The sequence below is a fragment of the Trachypithecus francoisi genome, unplaced genomic scaffold (assembly GCF_009764315.1).
Source record: "Trachypithecus francoisi isolate TF-2019V2 unplaced genomic scaffold, Tfra_2.0 Lachesis_group13, whole genome shotgun sequence".
Classification (NCBI taxonomy): domain Eukaryota; kingdom Metazoa; phylum Chordata; class Mammalia; order Primates; family Cercopithecidae; genus Trachypithecus; species Trachypithecus francoisi.
In genome coordinates, this window is record NW_022681458.1 from 50,312,111 (window position 1) to 50,337,732 (window position 25,622).

A 25,622-nucleotide genomic window follows, 5' to 3' on the forward strand; every position below is an offset into this window, starting at 1 on the left:
ACAGCAACACACTGGCCAGTCTAGTGTTCGACACCTTTTGAATAAATGCTCATAGACATTGCAGAGTGCAGAAATGGCAATGGCTGTAAGAGTCAGCAGATAACAACTACCAAGTTAAAGAATAATATTCACTTGTGTGCGATGTGAAAAGGAATGCTGGCCAAATGTACTTCGTGAACTGTGCACACTGAAATCATCAGTGATTACTCTCATATTCAAATGTGAAACATGATACTATCATATTCAACCCTGAACACCTTCCCTGAGGTTGGTTTTATAATCCCTATTTTACATACAAGAAAATGAGGCTCGCATCCCAGTCTTGGTAAAAGCAATAGAGCCAGAATTCAAAGCTCTGGGTGACTAGGGATCATGCTTACAGTCTTTACAATTTTCCAGCCAAAAAAAAAAAAAAAAAGGCTATGTCCTTAAACACTTGGAAATGCTGTACTTTGTATAAATACATGAATTCACCTAAGCAACTCAATCACAAGATGAGGAATCTTTTATTACAAAGCAGCTGAAGGTTTTACCACTTAAAATACTTACTCTATTACTCTAGAGCCTCCAATTTCAGTTTCTTTATGACTTTTCTCGTAAGTCACAAGCTTCCAGGTAGAAAAGTAATCAGGGAAAATGTTTGCCCCCAAACAATTTACTCATGCTTAAGACCATTCTTTATTGGTTTTCTTCCCCTAAATGTGCATGCACCAACATAATCTAACAGCTTGAAGCCATACCAAATAATTACTCAAAGTAGAGAACATAAATTCAATTCACTATAGGGATTCACCACCTACTTTAATTTACTTAAATGTGCCCCCGAATTAAGTCAAAGCAGAACTTTTGCACAGCCTTCTCTTCTGCCTTAGGTGTACTTCTACCACCACCAGTTGAGCCTCTGCTAGCAAGATTTAGTAAAGAAGAGTTATTATTAGACACTGGATATTCAGTACAGAAGAGATATTCTAGATATTCTAATGCAGCTACATCCTCCTCACAAGATACGAGTTTAAGTTTATATTAAATTTAGCATAAATTTCTATTTTAAGGACAGAGATAAACATATTAAGCCACTCTAATGGGGAAGTTAAGGGGGCAGGGACAAAGAACAACGAATCAGAACCTGCCCCCTGCCCTACTGCACTGCCGCTGCCTATAAACACGGAGCCTGGCCGTCAAGTAGGGGCTTTCCTAGTTCGACTCGTTACCAGCTAGTCCACAATAGATACAGTGCCTGTGCATGTCAGAGACAGCCTCCCCAAGGCACAAGGTGTGAAAGAAATAGTCTAAGACTGTACCTGCTGGAGGATGAAGTTTTTTTTAACAGACAAATAAATAAAAAGACATGTATTGGTTGAGAAGAAAAAAAAAATCACATCACATACTTTGGGATGTAACAGAGAAAGGGTTAAATAGTAAAAAGCTTCATTATTTTATGTATACTCTCCTCTCCTGGAAAAAGAAGTGGTCCAAATTCTTGATTAAGGCTAATTATGAAAAAAAATCAGCTTTGTCTTGTGAAGTGAGAAAGACAATGAAAGACTGATTGAAAGACTATCACTCAAACTGATGGCCTACAGAGACCCCGTGCCTCCTCTCCAGTTGCTCCAAGACGAATATTATGAAAAAAGCATCTCAGCGGCATTTAGGTTCTTTCAGTGAATTTATGCCTCCTCAGTAAAGCAAAAGGATACATTAAACAACAAGCATGTAACCATGATCTAAGTAACTATAATTTATCTACCTTTTTCCTCTTGTCTTAATCACTCCCGAAGAAAAAGTACCAAACAACTAGTGAAGGAATGGGCATAACAGATGGTAGTTTCAGCGGAAAATTCTGATTATGAACTTATGTTTACTTATTTATTGGGATATATATTCTAAAATCTATTCTATACTTTTTCTGAAAAATAACCCTCAAGATTGACAACTAGGAAGGTTCACTCATGACAAATTTTAAAGATTAAAAAAATGGGGCAAACATCTTCTTACAAATCATTCATTCACTTTGTATGTATACTATAGTAAACGAAAAAAGGTATGAACATTGACCTCAGGGCTCCGACAGCCGTGGTCTCACATGATTCTCTATCTATTTGCAGGTTTGCTCTGAGGGATCTAAAGCATCTGGCATGCCATGATATTACAATTCTTCCCCTACTTCCACCGCACTTGGCAGCATTTTAAGAAATCAACTTCAAAGTTTTCACTCAAAAGTCAGTATCCTGAAGTTATAAAATCAGCATTAAAGATAGCTAGACCTATTGCATTCAAGTTCTGAAAGGGTTTCCAGTGTTTGTACAGGAAAAATTACCTTGGGCTCTAAAGCACTAAGAAAAACGTAGCTTATTATATACGTAATTACTGTTTTTTATTAGGATTTTGTTATATACATATAGAATATATGTATTTTCACAACAGATTATTTTCTGATGCAAATTTAATGTTTATCTAATAATTGAAAATTTGTTCATGAATGTATCTGAATCTAAAATTCTAGACCCAATCCTGAAATAAAAGTAATGAAATATCTGGTCTTTACTATCTTGATTTACTACCCTAATAAACACAGATTAATGAATTAATTAATCTGAGGTTAATTTAGATATATTTCAACACCCGGCTTCTTCAATATTTGTATATAGTCTCATTTAATGATAAATAGTCTTTTTTCATGACAAACATATTTTGTAAAAAGAACAAGAAAGTAAAACTGAGATAAAGGGAAAGCATCTACTTTCATATAAAGGCACCCATTACGAAGTCACAGCACTGCTCTTTCGAAATTTCAGTATTTCAGTTGTATTGCTACAGATACTTCACAAACAGTGATTGACTATTTCTGTCTTCTTCAGGAGCTTTAAAACTCAAAACTCAAAAAAAAAAAAAAAAGCTCAGCCTTGTATGGCCTTGTATGTATTAGAAATTAGGCAATGTATTGACTTAAGTTTTTGATTTGTGACCCTAAAAAGGCAGATTAAAAACAGACACTTTATTAAGGAATATCCACTCGCTACTGAGAACTGACCCATAGACAGGGAGTCTTCTATTTCACCTCAGTACATATATTCCCAGAAAACCGATCAGAGTTTCCTTTAGGAAGTGTTCTAACAGGCAGTTTCATGCCTTTTACTGATGACTCTCCATCAATAAAATCAAATATATGACATAAAAGGAAGAACAAAGCTGTAAATCTCAAACAATTTAAAAGAGTAAAATCACGTTCCATACAAAATGGCATGAATGCAGCACACACACAGATTAAACAATGTGCCACAAGATAGACAGCACATAAAGGTATAAGCCAATTGTGTCATAAATTCAAAAGAAATGCGAAAAAACAACGCAATCCAGAGTAATCTGTTCCATCCTCCATCTCCATTGTGAGAAGGGTGGCCGTTTCCTTTTGCTTTACGTTTCCATGTGGAAGGATCTCCTTAGAATAACTCCCCCAGCCTGCTGGCCCCTTACTCACTCCTCCCTAGGACAAGAAAAAAGACTGTGCCGAGCAGTGAGGTTTGCAGAAGAAAGGGCCATGCACAGAGGACTTAGTTCTCTGGGTTCCCCACACTGTGCACACATCTGGCTCTACTCCTCAGTGCTAAAAGACAGATGGGGCAATGCACACGAGGAGAGGCCAGCAGTTGCTTAATATTGTCAATCACTGCCTCACTACCAAAGTGCCAAAGGACTACTAACACACCTACTTGGGTGATAAACCAAAAGACACTTTCCTCAACCTTGCCTTTAACAGTAATAAAGCCACTTCTTCTCCAGCTTGATTCTTGTGCCTATTTGACAAGTGCTTCCAAACTGGGTGAGGGAAAGGATATATTATCAATCACACCCCTGTATTGATTAGTTTTTGCTGCATAACAAATCACCCAAAACTCAGCAGCTCAAAACAATACCATTTATTAGCTCATGATCATGAGTGTCAGCTGGATATTTCCGGCCTGAGCCAACTTGGCTCATCTCTGTTGGGCTTGCTCACGGGTTGGTTGTCTGCTGGCAGCCGTCTAGGCTAAGACGTCCTCACTCCTATGTCTAGCAGTTCATTCCATGTGTCTCTCCTCATCCAGCAGACGAACCCAGGCTCATTCACATGATGGTGATAGTAAATTCCCAAGATCAGCAAGAGAGGACAAACTCCAATACATCAACAATCCTCAAGTATCTGGTTGTGCTGTATTTGCTAATTGTTCCATTGATCAAAATACATCTCCCAGCCAAGCCTTGAGTAAATGAGAGAGGGGACTCATCAAGGATGTGGACACAGGGTGAGAAATTATTGTGCTATTTCTGAAAACAATCTATCAGACAGTGGCTGTCTAAAATAAAATGATTACAAATTGTTTGACACTCTTTCTGTTGAGAGGTATGATCTGTGTCTCTGCCCCTGAAACTGTGCAAGCTGGTGCCCACTGTGACTACACAGAGTACAACAGAAGTGGCATGCCATATGCTTTCCCAGACTACTTCAGGCTTCCTCCTCAACCTCTTAGAACACTGGTTGCCAGGATATTACTTTCCTCTCCAAATCTAGTTGTAATACTGTGAAACACCCAAACTTGTTGTACTCTAAGTTTGAGGTTGTAGGGGGCAGGGGTTGTTAGGCAGTACAGCAAGAATAACAGGAACATAGACCAATCACAGCATTTGCCTCCCTTCATAATTAGCAGAATTTTTTTTTTCAAGTTGAACAAAGTCAGTACCAGGAGAAGTCTGACTACCAATAATTTTGTTTGCCTTTCTGAGATTTAGGAAAAGTATTTATTTAGAAGTATTTTTAAATGATTAGCATAGAATATTCAGACAAAATTTTCTAATAAAGCAGAAGCTTTATTTCTCAAAAAAACTCTCAACTGTACATAATTACTTCTGTGATCATTAATTCATCCAACAAATATATATAAGGTGCTCAATACTGATTTTTTTTTTTTTTTTTGAGACGGAGTCTTGCTCTGTCACCCAGGCTGGAGTGCAGTGGTGCAATCTCGGCTCACTGCAACCTCCACCTCCCAAGTTCAAGCGATTCTCCTTTCTCAGCCTCCTGAGTGGCTGGGATTACAGGCACGTGCCGCCACGTACAGCTAATTTTTGTATTTTTAGTAGAGTCGGGGTTTCACCATGTTGGTCAGGCTGGTCTCGAACTCATGACCTTGCGATCTGCCCGCCTTGGCCTCCCAAAGTGCTGGGATTACAGGCGTGAACCATGGTACCCAGCCTATGTTCGACACTACTTTAGTTGCTGGTCATTCAGTAATGAACCAGACTAAGGCTCTGTCCTTATAGAGCATGTATTTGATGAAAGGCTAGAGACAATAAACAACTAACTATACTGAAAAAAGCAAATATTTATTGAGTGTTCACTATGTACCAGGCACTATTACAAGTGCTTTAGATACTAATGCATAATCTATACCTCAAGACAACCTATGCAATCGGTCCTATAGTTATTCTCATTTCAAAGTGAAGAAATGGAGGCACAGAGAATGAAGTAATCTGCTGTCTTTTGTTTAGACACTGGAAACCACATCATAAACCAACAAGAGTTGCAAAAGTAGGCTCATGGGTATGCCCCAAATAATGGACAAGGAAAAAAGAGCCTGCCTTTATATGCACTTACACACCTACTGTGTCAGGTATTACACTAGGCTCTTGACATGTTAATGTGAACAAGACAACCTCTCTTGTCCATTGTTCGCTCAGGTATATGCACATCTGAAATAACAGTTTCTTCACAGCGTATATTTCTCTGTGCTATTCTTCTTTTAGAAGATAGAATCCCTTGCAACTTGTACCATATGTTCTCCACTGTCTAAACTGCCACCAAATGCCTGTGATATTAATTTTAAAAATTGGTTTCCAAAAGCTTCCAGTTCATAACACCAGATGCAAAATCCCCAAATACAAAAACATAAATATTGTCAGACCAACAAACCTTAACAAAGTAGAAGTATCATTTTACATTACCCAAACATTTGTATGTGTTTCTATATTTTATCTTCTCTATTGAAGCAAATGTTTTGCCATCTTCTATTTTAATACCTCTCTTAAAGACACTAACCTTAGGGATATGTAGTTTTCAACTGAGTTCCAGACTTAATTTGTCTCTTTTACAAAAAGAGAGAGAAATTACTGGGCTTTCTTTTCCTTTCCACTTTCTGGGTACACAACTGGCTCAAGGGATATTGTGCCTTTTTCAAGGTAAGAGTTTTTGCCAATGACAATCTATGCTTTCACTAGGCAGCTGCGAGAAAAGGAGGCAAAATATACTTCCTACAAAATGGCAAATTTTGTCTTCTTTTCTATGCTACAAGAAGCTAACTTTTAGCTTCTTTAGTTTGGAGAGAACACAAGATGGTTTATCCATTGCTTTAAACTCCCTTCTGCCAGAAGGCAGCAGCTCCCAATGACCACCTATGAGTCAGTTCTCTATACAGGATGAAATTTCCTGCTCTTACCACTAATATATTCCTTTTCTCTCCAAAGCAAAGGATACTCTTAAATACCAGGGTGTTCCCACTACCACAAATTTCAATATAATTTCACTGTGGGAACAAATGGTAACAAACACCATATGAAATCCATTCATGAAGATATATTAATCTTAATTGGAAAAAAACTGAGTGTTTAATATTTATTCTCCACGGATACTGCAAGAATCAGGGGATAAGACATTTGTGCTTAGAACTTAAACTTCAAAATTTAAAACCAAAGTTGTTTTCTAATCCTTATAATAAACTTATCCTGAATTATTTTCCTAAAATCCTCAAGAGTAATATTGATTAAATCATTCCAAAATGTTCAGCTGTAAGTTCTGTAATGAAAACAATAGTAAACCTACTCTCATTTTTAAAAAGTGTTTTATTAATTTTATAGCTAGAGTTAATTTGTCTTGTAAAAAGAAACCACTAAAGACTCATGAGTATCATTCAGAATAAATACTAATCATTCCTTAAAATGGTGATCTTAAAACTGAGGCACACCACTAGCTGGACAGCTCTGATCAGCTGCCATATACTGTAAAAGCAGTTTTCCTAACAAGTTTGGCAGGGGTTATAATCATTCACCTTTGGTTATATCATACATAATTTGCATGAGTACTTTTACTCCCATATTTTGTGTATGAAATCATTTAACTGAAGTAGCACTATCCCATTCAACTTCAATTCATATTAAAACTTTCTCTTCAAGGCATTTCTCTAACAATTAAACATTCTTATAAATATGGACAATCCCAACACATGGCATACAAAACTGTGTAGTTGGGCAAACTAAAATGGAAACTTTATTTATTTATTTTTGAGATGGGGTCTCACTCTGTCACCCAGGTTGGAGCACAGTGGCTCAACCTCGGCTCACTGTAACTTCCGGCTCCCAGGCTCAAGTGATTTTCCTACCTCAACTTCCTGTGCTGGGACCACAGGCATGCGCCATCACATCTGGCTAATTTTTTGTATTTTTGGTAGAGACGGGGTTTCACATGTTGACCAGGCTCGTCTCAAACTGATGAGGTCAGGTGATCCCCCCGCCTCAGCCTCCCAAAGTGCTGGGATTACAGGCATGAGCCATTTGCGCCCAGCCAGAAATTAAATTATTTAAGAACTACAGAATGCTGGAAATGGGAAGAACCATGGAATTCATCCAATTCAATCCTATCATTTTAAAGGTGAGAAAGCTCTATCCCTAGATGGTTACTCTCTGAATCATGATTTAAATTTTTTTTTTAAATCAGCTGCATAGTTTGACCAAATTAACTAAATAATAATTTTCAAAGGGCATTCTTCTGCTAGGGCTAGTCAGGAAGATCTCAGTGGCATCTGAGAGTGCCAGGATTCTGGGCTACCCATCTCCTCTTCAACCAGATCAGGTCTCATTTTACCAGTACCATCTTTGGGGTTCAGCACAACATTTTCTTTGAAGACAAAATGCCACTGTTATAAGAAAAATAAATGTGCACACTTTGGATACTTCAGTCAACTCTTTTTTTTTCTTTTTTTTCTTTTTTTAGGTCTAAACATAAATTTTTTCATTCTAACAATCCCAATAGCACCATGGGATGGTGAGGCAGGCAGGGGTAGGAAGAGATTCAGTTCTATGGTCCTCCAAAAACCCAGAGGACTCAAGAGGACAACCAGACTGTGGCTGGGGTGCACAAAGCCCTGAGTCATCACCTTACATTTTCCAAACTAATCAACCATCAGTCAAGAGGAGCAGGGACATCAGGGTTGTGCCGTGGGCGCCACAGCTCCCAAGCACTGACAGCACTGTCATTTTTATAAGAGACACTGAAAACCCCGAGTGGCGCTCATATACCCACTTTAGAAAACTCTGCACCTAGGCTAGTATGAGCAGACCTCATCTGACTGTGTTTTTTTTTGTTGTTGTTGTTTTTTTTTTTTACCTTTCACATAGAATATTTCACTTCCACAGTCAAAAATCATGTCTAAAGAAAGTTAAAAAATCTGTTTTACCTAACAAGTGTATCACATTCCAATCACTTAAATACACTGGAAGAGAAGCAACATTTCTCAAAGACTGAAGTACAGGTCTACTCCTTTTATTGAATAAATATTACTCCAAAAGTTATTAATTTAAAACCAATTATTTATATTTTGCCTTTTTATCATAAACGTTTTGTTAAAGAAAATAACACTTAGAGGATCTTTTATCATACAGGATTCCCTTAAAGACCTATAGGATTTTAAAAAGACCTATAGAATATAAAAAACAGTAAGGCAAATATTTATTTAGCAAACTCCTAAAAAGTATTCCCAAGGTAAAGATGTTAAGTGATCTTTTAAAAGATTTATAAATTACATTATATTATAAAACAATCTGAAATGCAAAGCTTAAAGTTTAAAAATAAAGCAAGGAAACATATTCTTATGCCTCAAAGACACAAGTATCTAAACTATTCTACTATAAATACATGTTTTAGTATTCTGAACTTCTTTACAAGGACTCAAGAAAAATACTCACAGTTACTTATTACTCCTCCTAGCGGATCGCCTTTAAAGTCAAATTCAATATCCATATATTTGCCCTGCCAAAGAAAGATTTTGTGAATTTTCTAGTTCATCTCAAAATATTCACTCAGTGTACTTCTTAGAGAATAGCAGACTAAGCCCATATTTTTCTACATTTGTTTAAATGTAACTAAGAAAGACACAGTTTATATAACCAAGATGCAAAACAACATGCCTCCATAAATAATTCATACTAAATACCCTATTAGTTCAAAGCTAATATAACCCACTGCTAATTTAGGAACAAATCTTCTCAGCCACCATGTGACTTTTCCATTTCAGATTACCTTTCAAACTACTGGAGGATATGTACTCAATTCAAAAATAAAAACAGAAGAAAAATAAGTTGTCTGTGTATACAGACTGGTTGGGAAGATAGTCTTTTTTTATTCGCAGAATGTTTTAAGCCATTGCTAGGAACTTGAAACATATCAGTAAATGAATTGAAACATTCAGAGATCTGTTTTTACAACTATGCAAATCAAATACAAGATTATGTGTTATGAACAGGTCAGAATCACACTGATCATTATTCCTTTTTTTGGCTTTTCACCCAGATTATAATAGCAATATATAACACAGGTTCATTTTACACTTTATAGACAGTATCTTAAACACACAGACACACACACGAAGTTTAATATTCTGATTGTTAAAGAACTGGTCCATAATTGCCTAAAGAGTAACAAGTATAACAGAGTAACTGTGACAGGTGTTTCTTGTTTGGAAAAGTGTGTGTGGTTCTAATAAGTAAAGTCTTTAGTTTTGTTTCATGTCCTAAGAATTACTTTAACTCATTAATTTTCAAATGAGGGTAAGGGAGAACAAATACAATCACATGGAACCCAGTCAACAATGTAATTTGTGCCTTTGTATCAGCTTATGCATGCTCCTGCACCTTCTCTTTTTTCATCATCATGGGTCATCTAACCTTTTAGGTCTGCATTTATTCATAAGGATATGTCTGTTAACCACTTCTTTAAAGCTGAAGTAGGCACAAGCGAAAGCATGGCATGGCTCCTGCCTTCAAGGAGCTTACTGTCTAGTGGGGGAATTGAGACAGGTCAACCGGACACTCCAGTCTAGGAGGACATGTCCTACAGTGGGTCCTGGTGCTATGCCAAAGAAGCAGGAACAAAGGGAGTGTAGGAAATCTGCCCCACCTTAATTGCAAAGTATCAGCAGAAGTGAGGCGGGCAAGGAGGTGGGAGACCAGGAAGGAGTAGGCATTAAGAATTGGCAACCATGAGGATGAGTGGGAAACAAGGCTGGAGAGGGAAGTTGGAGCACATGGTTACTTTGAGATATTCTCATCACAAAAAAGCCCTGTCCTTAAAGGCTCCTAAACAAGGATGCCATGATCAAACCTGCTTATTTACAAGATTTCCCTGGCTAGCATGGAATGAACAGGAAAGAAGCAAGAGTGCATGTAGCTGACAGGAGGTGGCTACAGTGATTAGTGGAGAAATGTTGGTGGCTTTAAGTAGAAGTAGTCAAAGAGAAAAAGTAAACAGAATTGAGAGCTACCTGGAGAGTCACAGTAACAGGCCCAGGTTGGATGCAGGAGACGAGAGAGGATAAAAAAAAAAAATTCAGTCCTGTGGCCCAGGTCACTGAGTGGACAGGGAGGACGTCCAAGAAGGTGGGAGACCAAGGAGGCGAAGCAGCTACAAAGGAGGGGAAGAATGGTTACTCTGTCAAAGGAGTCAGAGGTTGACCATGTAAGAGGGGATCCTTTTGATAGAAGGTGGTCCCTGGCCACAGGAGGCGACAGAATCTAGACCCTAGGTAAAAGAAGCGTACATAGACATATGGATAGGTCAGGCACCAGGAAGCAGGATTAACTCAGTTCGAAGGCCTGTATGATGACGATGGTGATTTCTGTAAAGTAGGCATAACATCAAGAGCTGAGAGTAAAAAAATAGGAGGTTTGAGGAGAGTAGAATAAACACTGGAGAGAATGGAAAAGGATGCCAACCAGGGATAAACCAACTAGTGGCCAGCCCTGAGAATTCGGTTGATAGTGTAATGACATTCTTCCCACTAAGCCACTTCCTGATTACTCGCCAAAAGCTGGGTTCTGATCATGTCACTAGTCCACTCAGAAATAACTCATAGCTTAGTATGTCAAACTACAGCTGCTGTGGTGGGGAGGGGACCCTGCGAAGCATCTCCATGGGAACACTGGTTCAAAATGTGAGCTACACTAGAACACAGCAGGGTCTATCAGACTACTCTGTGAAGAGGTCAAGGATTTCATTCCAGGTTAACCAGACCAACAAAGACTGGTTTACAAGTCAAAGAAATTGCAATTTCCCCGGAGCACAAGTACATAAACCACTGTTATGTACAGTAGTAACTTTAAATACAGCAGAATCCTGCTATAAAATTAAAACATGGGTATATTACTAGTCAAGTCACAGACCACAAAGCAGAGCAACTGCTAAAAACTGGGCATGAAATGATTTAGCCTATAATCAGGTATTAATCTCATATCCTAATACCCATGTTATAATAGGATTTCTCTGAAGTTACTTAATAAACCAAATCACCTGCCAAGCCTTTCACTAGATTTCAAATATCACTAAGAAGTAACAGCCTTTTAAGTAATATGGGTTTCTACATTTTTATGGTCTATAGACTAAATGTATTTGCAAATATTAAATGCTGTGTGTGCATATAATTTGCAAACAGCAAAAATAAAATCTGTATCACATAAAGGAGCTTGATCATTAGAATTACTTCTATCACCCACACTTCACTTCTAATTCTATTTATGTAATGAGATTAGCCATGTTACCACAACAGGAAAAGGCATGGATCAAATCAGTTATAACAACTTAAGGGGCCAATGTGACGGAAAAAATTCACAGCCTTGGAATTAGGAACCTTATTTAGCCTGCCATTTTCTAAACCATCAAAACTATCTCCACCTGAGGTCACTGTCCTGCCTTAAGCACAAAATAACCTTAAGGAAGAGCTAAATGGGATCTAAAAGAAGAAGGTGGAGAAAGGTCAGGAAGCGTCTCAAGTAAGGAGGCATAAAAGATCATCAAAATTGTCCCTGATGGCAATCAGTAATGTATGTGAGAAGACGGTTCATAAAACAAATGATTTTTTATTATAAAAATGTATACATCAATTTCAAAACACCACCATCAGACTCAACATTTCCTGCAGCTGCATTCAGGCAGCTGTGTCTCTGTAAAGGGCAGAGGCACCAAAGAGCATGGCCTGGCTGGAGGAGCCCACTGCGTCAACATGCAAGGCACAGGCCAGGGAGTAGTGGGGGATGAGGCTGGGAAGATGGACCCTGTCGGGAGAAGTAGCATTTTCCAACTCAATCTAGCTCAAAACACCAGATTTGGTTTTTATTATTCAGTTCTACTCTACAGCCCCACACTCACCCCACACGCTTGCATTTGTTGCCAAGCCTGTGGACTTCACCTCTATTAATTTTAAAATACATCCCATCCTTTCTGGACCCACTAAATAAGGGACAAGGGCTACGGTGCACCCTAACCCTAAACTTGAGACCCAGTTTATCTTTCTCTTAATTTCTGATTCTTGATTTCTAAATACTACACTCAGATAAGAAAGTGTTACTCTAAATAGCCTCATTTAAATTGCTTATGGGATTTTATGATAGAAGACGTCAAGAAAACATGATAAAAATAGCTTGTTACTCCAAAAAGAATTCAAAAGGAAAATTCCAGAAACCAAGAGTCCTTATAGAACTTTGAGTCTCAATAGAGATGATGTTCCTCTTATTTTAAAAATGTGTGTATTAAGAAATATTAAACATCTACTGGTTGTTTAAACATACATGAGCTAAATATTAGTGTTAACACTTATGCTTATACAAATACTTACAAATCTAGAGGAGTTGTCATTCCTTACAGTTTTGGCATTTCCAAAAGCTAGAAGGAAAGAAACAGATGTATGGTTAAAAAAATAATAATAATCTCAAGCAGAAAGATAAAGCAAATACAGCATTTGAAATCTATGATTTCTGGAAAATACAACTTGTAGCAATGATATTTCTGTCCAAAACTTCCACAGAAATATACTTAACAGAAGTCTTAGTAAGTTGCTAAAGCTTCCATGTCTTACAAGTTCATAGAAAAAAAAAAAATCATTCCTATGATTCATGGAATTCAAGTATTACTGTAAACTTAATCTTATCTAATTCAACACCTTTTAACACTTTTAGAGTAGTCAATTGAGTGACCAGGAAGCAAGGCTTCATGCTCTTCTAGGATTATCATCACTGAATAAGGTTATTTCAGAGATTACTTATCATTATCAAAGGCTTTATGGAACTTGAAGTTTCCAGATCACAGGGAAAGGCATGTGAACCTTTAAATTGTTTAATTTTAAAATAAAGCTATTTAAATATTATTAATTATATAGCTCTGGAATACAGTAAGAGTAAAATATTTGGAAACAATAGTCATTTCTAACAGGCTAAAAGTGCTTTCATCAGTTTATGTATATCAGACCTAGGTGAAACTTTCCAAACAACGAAGAGAAACAATTTGGCCCATAATGCAAAATAACAAATGTTCCAATCTTAGCTGTTTCCTGGAGACAAATCCCTCACAAGACTCCCTTTTAAATGAAGGCATTTAAGAACCCCAGGTTGATGCTGCCCCAGGCACAGAGCTCCTGTTTAACACAGGGAACAGCACAGAGTCATAGAGTGAAAGGATTGTTTCACCAAGCCTGTGCACAAGATAGGAGCAAATTAACCTGGGCCATGGTAGTAGAAGATTAAGCAGCCTAAACGTTAAGTCGTATAAGTAGAGGAGATCCCTGTTTGATGCTCTGGAAGCCCCGCCCTGCCCATCTTTACCATTTCAAACCTTAATGTGCAAACTAATGACATGAGGCTAAAGTGCAGACTCAGGTTCAATGGGTCTGGGAAGGGGCATGAGATCCTCCATTTCTACCAAGCCTCCCACCCGCCCAGTCTATTACTGGGATCCAGGGCCCACACGGCAGCTAGCATGATAATGTGGTGAACAGAAATAAACTTTTGGGGTCAGAGACTACGCATCAAATCTCTGGAGGTCTCCATAACTTCTTCAAATTAAACAGGGAGCATATTAGACTACTGAGTGTTCAAATGAGACCTATGGGCTAAAATCTGGACCGACTTTTGAAAGCAGTCACCTGATCAAGGAGAGAGGGTGTATGTTTACGTATGTTAACTTTGGTAATTCAGCAGCCACACCTGATGCATTGTCTTTTATATGGGGTGGCTTTTTTGTGTTTTTGATTCTTAAAAAAATAGTTGCTCAAGCTCGGTTAAGACAACATTTACAAAGTCAACACAGGCAAAGTTCTTTGCCTTAGAGATGCTGCTTGGGCTGAGTATGGTTTGGTAGGTCCCGGGCAGCAAATTCTGTCTTCAACAGAAGATGAGCTGAGATGCTATACAGAGTGAAGAAATCTGTACACTAAAAATATTCAAAAAAGGATGCTTGCTGGAGAGGTTCCCGTGCTTATCCCATGTCCACCAGCAGTTAAAAGGCTTTCATGAATGTAACCTTGATAATGGTGTGTATTGACCTAGTTATCATGAAGACTATGACATTTCTTGTGTTTTCACAAGCTAGTCTTTTGTGGTGGGTGTGAACATGCAGGGCTGCCAAGTTAGCTAACTTGCACAGCCCCAAGTCCGACTAGAGATGTTGATGCATAAAGGGCAGTTTATTGTGGCTTGAAGGTCAGGGGCAAGTGAAGGAATTGCTTCAAAGAAACTTTATTCAGGGTGTTATTTGCAAGTCATAAACCATCTTTTCATCAAACAAATCTGAGTTGCACATTACTAAACACAACCCTAAACACTAAAGTCTTTTATTGTGAGCCACAGAATAAAAAGCAAGTGTTCCATTATAGAACACTTGAGACACATTCCTCAATTGGCTTTTTTTAAGTTCATTGTTCTAAATGTTCATTTACAGTAGCAGCTCCAGCTAAAAAGTAAAGCATTCCCATAAAAGATAATGCATGCCCACAGTAGACATTTCTTCCATTTCCTGCACTAGAGCCTAGTTCCAAATACCACTGAATAAAGAGCCAGATTCTGGTCACAGATGCAGGCTACAGCATTCCTCAGCATTTCTCCTTTACATCACAGCATTCTTAAAATAAGCATATACAGAAATACAGCAAATGTATAGCACCCTAACTTAAAAGCAAAAGACAATAAACAAAAAGTCAAATATTGGAACAATAAAGTTGAGAGATACAGTTTTCCATAATAGCTTTGTTATTGATTAAGATACTGAAATGGAGGAAAGATCAAAAACAGCATAATAGATGATTTGCCTTATTTCTCTCTTATGCTACTAACTGGGAATACAGATGCATGGTGTGTCCTTGTAATGGTGAAACTGAAGCATGGGAAGTGTGTCTTGGGGTCACAGTGAATACTCAGTGTTCGGGAGCCTCTCTGAAAGGGCAGGAGAGGCTGAGCCTGAGTACAAACCACAACAGGGCAGGGTTTTAACCCTTCACACTGGGAAAAAGCACTTCTGCTTTAATCCATGTTGAATCTCATCCTTCCATGACTTTCCTTCCATGACTTGGACCAAAAGATCCCACCAAACTACTTATCTAGGCTAGAGATTCTAATCGGGGTGGTTCTGACTCCCCAGGGGACATCTGACAATGTCTGGAGATACTTTCAACTGTAACAACTAGGGGCAGGGGTGCAACTGGCAGCTAACAGAGGTCAGAGGTGCACAGGACAGGCCATCCTACAATACACAGGACATCCTCCCACAGCAACATGCAACAGCATGTAACAGCAGTCCAACAGTGCTGAGGCTGAGAAATCTTACTCCACCACAACAAATATGTGAAGTGACAGTAAAGACATGCTTACAAGATAAAGCATTTTTTTTTGAGACAGTCTCCCTTTGTTGTTTACAATATAAAACAAGTTTGCTTGTTTTTTTTCTTTCTTTCTTTGAGACAAGAGTCTTCCTCTGTTGCCCCGGCTGGACTGCAGTGGCGTGATCTCGGCTCACTGCAACCTCCGCCTCCCAGGCTCAAGCGATTCTCACATTTCAACTTCCCAAAGAGCTGGGATTACAGGCATGTGCCACCACGCCTGGCTAATTTTTGTATTTTTAGTAGAGAAGGGGTTTCATCATGTTGGCAAGGCTAGTCTCGAACTCCTGGCCTCAAGTGATCCACCCACCTTGGCCTCCCAAAGAGCTGGGATTACAGATATGAGCCACTGTGCCCAGCCATAAAGCAAGTTTAATGGCTTGCCATCAATAGGAAAGACTTTGATGTACTGTTTCTAACGCCAAGGTAGTTCATACTGATGTTGTTTGCCATTCTCCCTGGCATTAAGGAAACTCGTTTCTGGTTTTGTTTTCTGATGATGTTATGGGCTGAATGCTTATCTCCCGGCAAAATTCACATGCTGAAGCCCTAACCCTCAAAAAGCTAGCACTGGGACGGGGGGCTTGTGGGAAGGAATCAAGGTGAGATGTGGTCCTGACGGGTGAGGCCCTCAGGATGGAACTGGTGGTCTTAGGAGAAGAGATTCGAGAGAGCTTGCTCTCGTCTCTCCCGACTCAAGCACAATGAAAAGGTCACGTGAGCCTACAGCAAGATGGCAGTCACATACAGTCCAAGAAAAGGGGCCTCAGAATAAAACCTTCCTGGACAGCAACTTGATCTTGAACTTCTAGCCTCTAGAGGTTTGAGAAAATAAGTTTCTGTTGTTTAAGCCACCCTGTCTGTGCACTTTGTTATGGCAGCCCAAGCTGACTAAGACAGAGAAGTAACTAGAGAATTTGTGCACTCTCCAGTCAGGTTTAGGCTTTCTACGGCCCTAGAAAAAATGGGTCCTTAAGTGTTTCTCTGGGTGAGCCCTCATTTCTCTAACAACAAAAATAATCAGCCACAGGTGTTATCCTGAATACTAAAAGAGCACTGCACCATCACATGCAAATAATTGGTTGATTATTTTTAATCAAAATCTAAGTAATTCAAATAAAAATTGGGTGGGGAAGTGATTGTTAAGTGAGGAAGCTCATTTTACATTAGTAAACTATTCTGCTAAACACTTAGGCCAAGAGGTTCTAGAACACGGCTTATTTGCTCCGCAGGTCTTGGCCTGAATCTCTTCGTCCTTCCTCTTCCCTCCCAGAACACCTCCCAGCAGACCAGGTACTCAAAGCACCCGTATAACTGAATCTACTGTTCGAGTCACACTGACTGCATGTACATAACACATCCTACCTTCCAGGACAGGGTTGGACTGTAAAAGCTGTTCTTTAACTTGATTAACTTCTGCTCCTTTTCCACAAACAGCTGCCACATAGGACATGACAAGCTTGCTGGCCTCTGTGGATGAAAATAAGCCATATTAATCAATAACACAGAAATTTAAAAAATCTTTTTGGGGAGGAGGAAATGTGGAGGAGAAGACCCATTAATGGCATTTTTAAATGTCTTTATTCCTAGAGAGGTAAATAATGTTTTGGAAACCTTTTAAAATATTTGTGCTTTCCATTCAGTGACATGTCATTAATTCAGACATAATAAAAATTGTGTTTAAAGTTTATCACTGGGCTATTAAAAAACTGCTTAGTAACATGACCAACAAAATATCAGAATTATCTTCTTAAAGCAGTCATTTATATGCAATTACTATATTATATACTGATAAGCCAAAAATAACTTGGTAACCTGGGTATCTTTACCAAACGTATTTTTAAAGTTTAGAAGACTGCTCTTCTTCCAAGACATGTTCCAATTCATATGTTCCAAGTCGTTTGCTCGGCCAGGTGCAGTGGCTCCCACCTGTAATCCCAGCAACTTTGGGAGGCTGAGGCGGGCGGATCATGAGGTCAGGAGTTTGAAACCAGCCTGGCCAATATGGTGAAACCCCGTCTCTTCTAAAATACAAAAATAAGCCGGGCATGGTGGTGCACGCCTGTAGTCCCAGCTATTTGGGAGACTGAGGCAGAAGGAGTGCTTGAACCTGGGAGGTGGAGGTTTCAGTGAGCCGAGATCGTACCACCGCGTTCCAGCCTTGGTGACAGAGTGAGACTCTGTCTCAAAAAAAAAAAAACACCAAAAACCAAAAAACTGGTTTGCTCATAATTAGACCAAATTCATTATTCTTCAACTTAAAATTCAAAAACTAAGCGGCCAATGTAAGGATTTAATAAGAAAAAAATACAGCCTTTTACAGGCATGGTAGTCTTAACAGAAGGCTTCACTAGTAACCCTATTACAAAAGCTGCTAAAGAATAGGCCACATGAGGCAAAGGATAAAACCACCTAAAATTTTTTTAGCTCAAACTGGGGAGGTGGACAAAACATGTCTTTGGTGGTTTTATCCTTTCCCTATCAGTCCGTGTCCCCTCTGTCAGCATCTGCCTACTAGCTTCTGATTCTTTTAACACTGAATTCCAAGGAATGTTAACAGATATTTAAGGAAAATGAGGTCCAAAGTGGATGTGGAGCCACAGCGAGTCAGATGCAGTGAAACCACTTTCTTTATCAAAAGGCATCTCAGATCGTGTACACTGCTGAACTCTAGAAAAGGATCTGGAATGCTGTGTTTCCCTAATTTATTTGCTATGGAATCTGTTTTCCATAGAGCTGTCCTAATTAGTTGTTCTAATGTTCCATAACCAGGTCCCAGAAAACGCTTGACTATTTTATGTTGGCAGAAGAAAACATATTCCCTGGTCTGGGTGGCTGAGGTAAGGAAACCAGTCTCTCCAAATCCTGCTTTGTCTCAAGTCTTTGCTCTACTGCCACTGTCAGTGGGCAGGTGAGCCTCCTCCAAGTCGGAGGAAGGGTCTCTCTGCCTACAGGTGTAATGAGGCAATCTTAACTGTCTCACAGAGATCTGCAGATGGATTCCGGTCCCATCACCCACCATTGGGAAAATAATACATGAACAACTGGAACGTCACTTTAAGCACATTGCCCAACGTGTTCCTTAGGGCTTTTGCACAACCTAAAAGCATCAACCAATAGGAGCCACTGAAGACCAAGAACCTATGCAGGTCACATAAAGCTCTCAAGTCCTAAGATGTCTGTTTCTGGAGTACTGGCAAATACATTTCAGTTTTTCAAGGGGGGAGGAAACAATCTTATGGAGCACAGAACTATGGTGGGACATTAGGTACGTCTTCAATGGTTGGAGGTAACTCTCTCCAATTTGCTTCCTGGGTAATGAAAAGGAATCCAAATAGGTTATCTGGTCATCCATGTGGTTGATTTCTGCTGTCTCCCTTTAAAGACTGTAACCGAGAAACAACCATCTTTCCATCTTTGCAGTACCCTTCTTTCACAGGGCACTCACTGTCCACATAACACAACCTCCAACGCTTAAAGTTCCTCAACTACATTTTCCATTATTCTCATGGTTTAACTAGAAAAAAATGTGTGCATTATACATAGATAATCCTATTAAACCATTCAGGCTGTCCTGAGCCATCACTTACGGACAAAGACTTTATATACTACCATATTTCATTTCACTCCTGGGGACCACATTGCCCTCTACCCTCCAGTCCCAGGTATAGCTCTTCTCTGCTCACTTCAGGATACTTTCTAGGCTCTCTTTCAATTCAGGTGAGGCTGTCCTGCTAGCAGATTCCTAACATCCGTTGCTATCTAGTCTCCAGCCCTGGGGCAGCTCTCTTCAATCACCCATGCATCCAACTCTGTAGTCTGGCCCTGGAAGCAATCCCCTCCAGGCCTGCTTTCTCATCTTTCTGCTTTCTCAGGTGCATTCTCTGTTCCCCATCCCCAACTGAAATCTCACATATATTATGTACATGCTTCTTTCTTGACATAAATTTCTGACCTGTCTATCCATTGTAATACCAGGAGACTGAAAACATTTATCAGCAAAGTAACTGCCTTAGACAGTGGCAAATATACAAACATACTAACGCGCACACACACAAATACACAATCACACATTTTAAATGAAAAGTTTTCTTTTAGGTAAACTGACAAAAAATATACAAAGTTTAGGTCAGGCTCTTTTGTTTATTCTAGTAATTATAGACCTTACTGTGGCCAAACCTCAAAACCTCAAAATTCAGATTCATGGCTACATCGAGTCCTCTGAAAACCTGTTCTGGTCCAGGATGAACTTAGAAGACAACTGCTTTAGCAGGGTGGTGGTGGTGGGGTAGGGGGTGGCGATCAGCCAACCAAGAATGAGAATCTTTTGGTGGCTACTAGAATTGATTTGACCTCTCAGAGACCTTTTTAATGGCCAGAACAAGATGGGATCAAGTTCTCTCAGGGTCAAATGTGTTTGAAAATGGCACCAGGAGCAGATCTCCTGGAATTTGGGTCAGGCTTACATCATTTGGCTGTTAAGGTATATATAAACCCATAATATCTCCTGGCATATAAAGATGGATTAATTTAAACTGAAATTAAGAATCACTTTATTAACTTTAAAACCTATTTAAGCAATTCAAATAAAATTTTTAAATATAGTTTGAGGATAAAGTTCAAGTTGTTTAATAATTATTTCCAAGTTGTTAAAAATATCTTCAGATTCTTAACCATTTTCAGGAATTGTACTACTGGGCTCATCTTAATAAGTCATTTTTGGAAGCTGGTATTAACAGTATTTTCTCCAGAAAAATCACACTATTTAAAAGAGGCAATTCTTATTATTTTTTTTTCCTGACATAATACTTGACCTTTAACTCAAGTAGTTCATTACACAGGCACTACTTTAGAGAAATTAATAAACCAGTAAGGATGAATTACAAGGTCCAACATACTTTAAGGAACTGTTTTCATAATATTTCACCACGCTGGAAACCAGAAATAACAGTTATCCCATGAGACTTTCTACTTCATTTTCTTTCGACTCTTTGGTGCTAAAGTTCAAATAAATTTGAATCTGTATTCAAATATTATATACTTATATAAATCAAATCTTTACATGATAACCTCTATAATGAAAAACTATTTCTGAGAAGAATCAAAAATTGAATATCATCCACCATATTTCAAAGTCTGGTTTTTGAATTATGTTGACTGTTAAATATAAGAATAGTCATTTAAAATAGATAAAATATAACAGCATTGTTTAGAATCAATTCTTGGTTCATCATTTTCTCTAACTCATAGATACTTTACATATATAAACTTACGTACATATATATATTTTATATATATATATGTTTGAATGTAACTTGAATCTTAAAATTCATCAACGACTGGACTAACAAAATAAATGAAGTCTTTGGGGTCAAAATCTCTTCTCATCAGAAAATGGCAAAACATTTAGGGTTTAACACATATTCCTCACTAATGGACAAAGTGTCTGTTACAAAATACTTCTGGATCAGAGTATCTAGATCAGAATTAATTTCTACAAACAATGGAAAGGAAGTATAGATGACAGCTTAAATCTGTGAGGATTTTAAAGTCCTGTAAGGGTAAGAATAACTAATGGAATTCTGTATTCTCTGACACCTTGCACTGTACTGTGAATAATATGTATTATCATGTAATTATCACATAACATAGAATTAGATACATTCATACATAATAATCTTTTTAATGAAAGAAAGCACTGTGAAGTAGTGGAAGGTGAATGAGAAAGGGAAAACAATTCAAGGAAAGACAATTGTGATGATGACAAAAGGATGGGAATCTCACGCCTAAGATACCTAAACCTATGTATGTTAACGGAGCAGGCTCCACATGGATTCAATCACTGTGTCAGGGGAAAAAAGGCATGATAACAGGCAAGGCTTATTCTGCACTTTTTTCACAGAGCTTCTAATAAATTCATTCAGGAGTAACAGGTCTCTATGGATAAATTCATAGATACAGGCAACATCACATATGTTGCATATTGATCTACAGGTCATATGGCATATAGAGAGCACCATACATTTATTCATACACATTTATTTATCTACTTCTTCACCCCTCCATCCTTCTAGTTAAGACACCAAAGTTTTTCTAGGAATTGAGCTTTTGTAGGTCTGGTGGTTCGGAGCCCTAAATGCCTAAATCAATGAGGCCACGTTTGTGTGCAACAAAACAAGCACTCTGCAGCTTGGAGAAACCACCTTTTAGCAGTCCAGAGTCTGCTGTGCTGCAAAATAACCCAGCTCCTGCACATCCAAATGGATCTAACAGCAGTGAACTGTTCCAGAGTACTAAATGCATGGGCCCTGAAATGAGAGATGTAGTCTTTGCTATAAGGGAAGTCACAACTGGTGATGTTTTTACTGAAATAAGCCTGTATGTCATCCTCTTCTGAAAGAGGGCCACAAAATGTCTGATAATTTATATAAAACACACGGATAGAAAGGGGTCTTTCTCACACAGGGGAGAAACAAAACAAAAGCTCACTACATTTTGGCCTTGACGTCACGTATCTATTCTGCTTCAATGTGGGCATTTTCAACACTGTGAAATGCTCGCCAATGTTTAGGCTACAGTAAGTCAGTGGCATCTCTGTCACTGTCCAGTTGGAGAACCACTGCAGATATGTAAGGTCATTTGGGCTTTAGAACCAAAGGTCTTAATGAGCAAGGCAGGCTTCATAACTCTTCTAGCCGATGGCTGAAGAGTTCCTAGGAACTGAAGTAACTGTAAAATTAGAAACCAAATAATTATGTTTCCTAATGTTGGGATCATCTTCTCAGGCCCAGAGATTTACTCTGACGTCCCTGGAAAAATGTAGTTTTCATAGTTCCCTCATATTCTGCCTCCCTGCCCCCATTAGTGCTTAAAAGGTTCTCCACAAACCGTTTGTATCCATGGGAGTGAATTTTGAGTTCAACGCCTAAAAATACTTGGGCACTTTTATGAGGTCTGATGAATTTTTTATTTAGCACAGCAGTAATGAATTAAATAGCACCCCAAAGGACTCAAAAGAGTTCATGCCTCTCCCTAAGTGGCCACGTTATATAACTCTGCAGCTTAAGAGTGTCTCCAATGTTTAAGACCAATAACATCATCATCTGCCAAGAAGGGTTTACGACCCAGTTAAGTTAATTACTTCTTATAAAATAAGCCCTCTAATACTACATGGTGGTTCTATACAAACTATTAAGTAAAGACTTTTATTGAAAGGAGATATTGTATCTCAAGCACACAGCACATTCCAGGCCTTCAATAAATGTTAATCGTCGTCTTTATTTACTAAAACAAAATTTTCAATAAACACATGTACACAAAAACAATTTTAGTGCATAAGATGATATGACATTTCAAAATGGCCTGGCATCCCTCTTCTGCTCAAAACTGAGATGAAACCCCCACTCCAAATTCCTTGTACAACTATACACTGAAATTTATATATTATCTTCTATCATTTTATTTTCCTGTAAGTAATCTCCACAAAACAGAGACTTTAAACACACACATTTTTGGCTTTACTCAATTTGATAGACTAAAGACAATTAAAACCATCAGAAAATATTAAGCAGTTTTTGTATCACTGCTTTAAAAAAGAAAGAAAATAGAGTAAGTCAGCAAACCACTGTTACGTCTACAGTGGACTGAGAGGTAAAGAAGCTATTGGGCTCTATAAGTGAAAAGGACTCAAGGGCTAGGTGCTACCAAGCATGTAGCTAAGTGGGTTTCAAAAGGAACCACTCTCAGGAGCAGTATCCGCCTCCTGGCACCAGGTGTCTTAGTGATAACAGACAGCTGAAGCACCCAAGACGATAGTTCATCACGGGGTCCAAGAAGCACAGAGGCTCAAAAACAACACAAATGCTTTGAGTGACTTCTAGGCAGTGTTACTCAAAGTATGGTCCAAGGACCAGCACGATTCAATGTTGGTCAATCCACAAACTATTACTGATCTACACATGCAAGCAGGCTTTTAAAAGTTTCTGTAGTAATTTGGTTGGTTGTTCTGCCTGTTGAAACTAAAAGAAAAAATTAAGGTTTAAATGCTCTATTTTGTCTATTATTTCATTTTTCTAGTAATGATGAACATGAGATTTGGAACTGGTGCTTCACCGCAGATTTGAGAAGCAATGCTCTAGGGTCTCTGTTGTACCCTTCTCCAGCCTCCTCCCTGAAGCAGTACCTAATTCTATGTGCTGGAAACACAATGGCCCTACCAGAGGAAAGGATGACAAGCCCTGGGAAGCACTGTCCATTTTCCAGCTTATGATAAAGGGCAACAGGATCCCCAGAAGGACTAAGTCTAGGGAAGATGACAAGGAGAAGAGGATTTCACGTGGTGATTTGGGCACTGAAACCAATAGGACAAATTGTCAAGCAGAAAAATACCAAGAGAAAACTACAAAAAAGAAGAATGAACTCCATTCTACTACTAGAGTTCTACCAGAGAAATAGGGTAGTGTTTATTTTTTTCCTAAGAAAAATGGATGCCAATTCTCTGAAACAGCACTAGCAACCTCCACTCAGTTTTTCAGTAAGCAAGATACATGAGCCCACCAGGAGATGGAATCTGGCTCCAGGAGGAAGTAGTAGTGTTAACAACTCTCTGAGAAGGCGGATGTCACATACTGACATAGCTAATTAGTGGACGTGCTGTCTTCTCAGAACACATGTTCCAGAGGAGATGAAGAATTGGCCAAGACCCATCAAACCAATGACCGCAACCCACTTCTGACGACTCATTTAGGAACGAATTGATACAATTAGAATATCCTTAAAAAAATCATTAGTCACAAAGAAGGCTGACTAAAAAGCTAAAGAACATAACAATGAAAGAGGCTTAGGAATATTTTCTTTTCTTCTTCCAAGTGAAAATAAAAATGAAGCAATATGAAGTGAATATGTGTGCTTGTAAATAGAGTCAAACAGGACGGGGGGAGGGTTGGGCATGAGATACAGCATCAGTACAAATGCCTTCAGCAAGGAACAGAGTTTCTAACTTGCCTTGCCACCATTTTCATTGGTCAACCTGGAGACAAACAAAAAGCTGTACTGCTTCTAAGAATTAAACTCTGTTTCACCTGAAAGAACTGGTTAGCGACATGGAAGGGGTAAAAGCATTTTCTCAAGATGCCCGTGTCCTGTAAAGTTTCCCACAGGTTCAGAGACAGAGAGAGAAAGAGAGAGAGAGAGATCTGAACAAGCAAAGACTGGGGTCTGTAAAATGGAATTAGGGGTAATCAAGAGAGAAAGGAGAGAAAACCATTAGACATTGCTACAAATAATCCTCATGAGCGAGAACGGTAGTTGGCTTGTGAGTCTCCATGTGGACAAAAAGAAAAGGAAGAGAGAGCCTGGTATGAGATATATTCCAGAGCCAGAACTGACAAAATTGAGAAACGGATTTGATGTGGGAAATACAGGAAATGAAGAAATCAAGGATAACAAACATTTCTAGTGTGATAACTAGGTTGACTAGTGGTCTCATTTATTGAGATCAGAAAGGTTGGTTACAGGAGGGTAAAGACAGAAATCAAGAGTTCCATTTTGTATATGCTTAGTCTGAGATGCATGTTAGACCCCAAGTGGAGATGTGAGACAGGTACTAAATACACTAGATGGGAGATCAGCCAAGAGGTATTTTAATTACAAGTATAAATGTAGAACACATTAACATTATTG

The 25,622-nt window shown here is 38.7% G+C and overlaps 1 protein-coding gene across 6 annotated transcripts in view; it reads right to left on the bottom strand.

Annotated features, from left to right (window-relative positions):
* Positions 1–25,622, bottom strand: part of MYO1B (myosin IB) — a 183,437-nt gene that overhangs the window by 66,691 nt on the left and 91,124 nt on the right. For all 6 annotated transcript variants that reach the window (XM_033230805.1, XM_033230811.1, XM_033230810.1 and 3 more), the window contains 3 exons: positions 17,307–17,411; positions 12,912–12,958; positions 8,992–9,055 (listed from right to left, as the gene is read on the bottom strand). In XM_033230805.1, the coding sequence (XP_033086696.1) occupies positions 8,992–9,055; positions 12,912–12,958; positions 17,307–17,411 (216 nt within the window). The remainder of the gene's footprint in view (positions 1–8,991; positions 9,056–12,911; positions 12,959–17,306; positions 17,412–25,622) is intronic.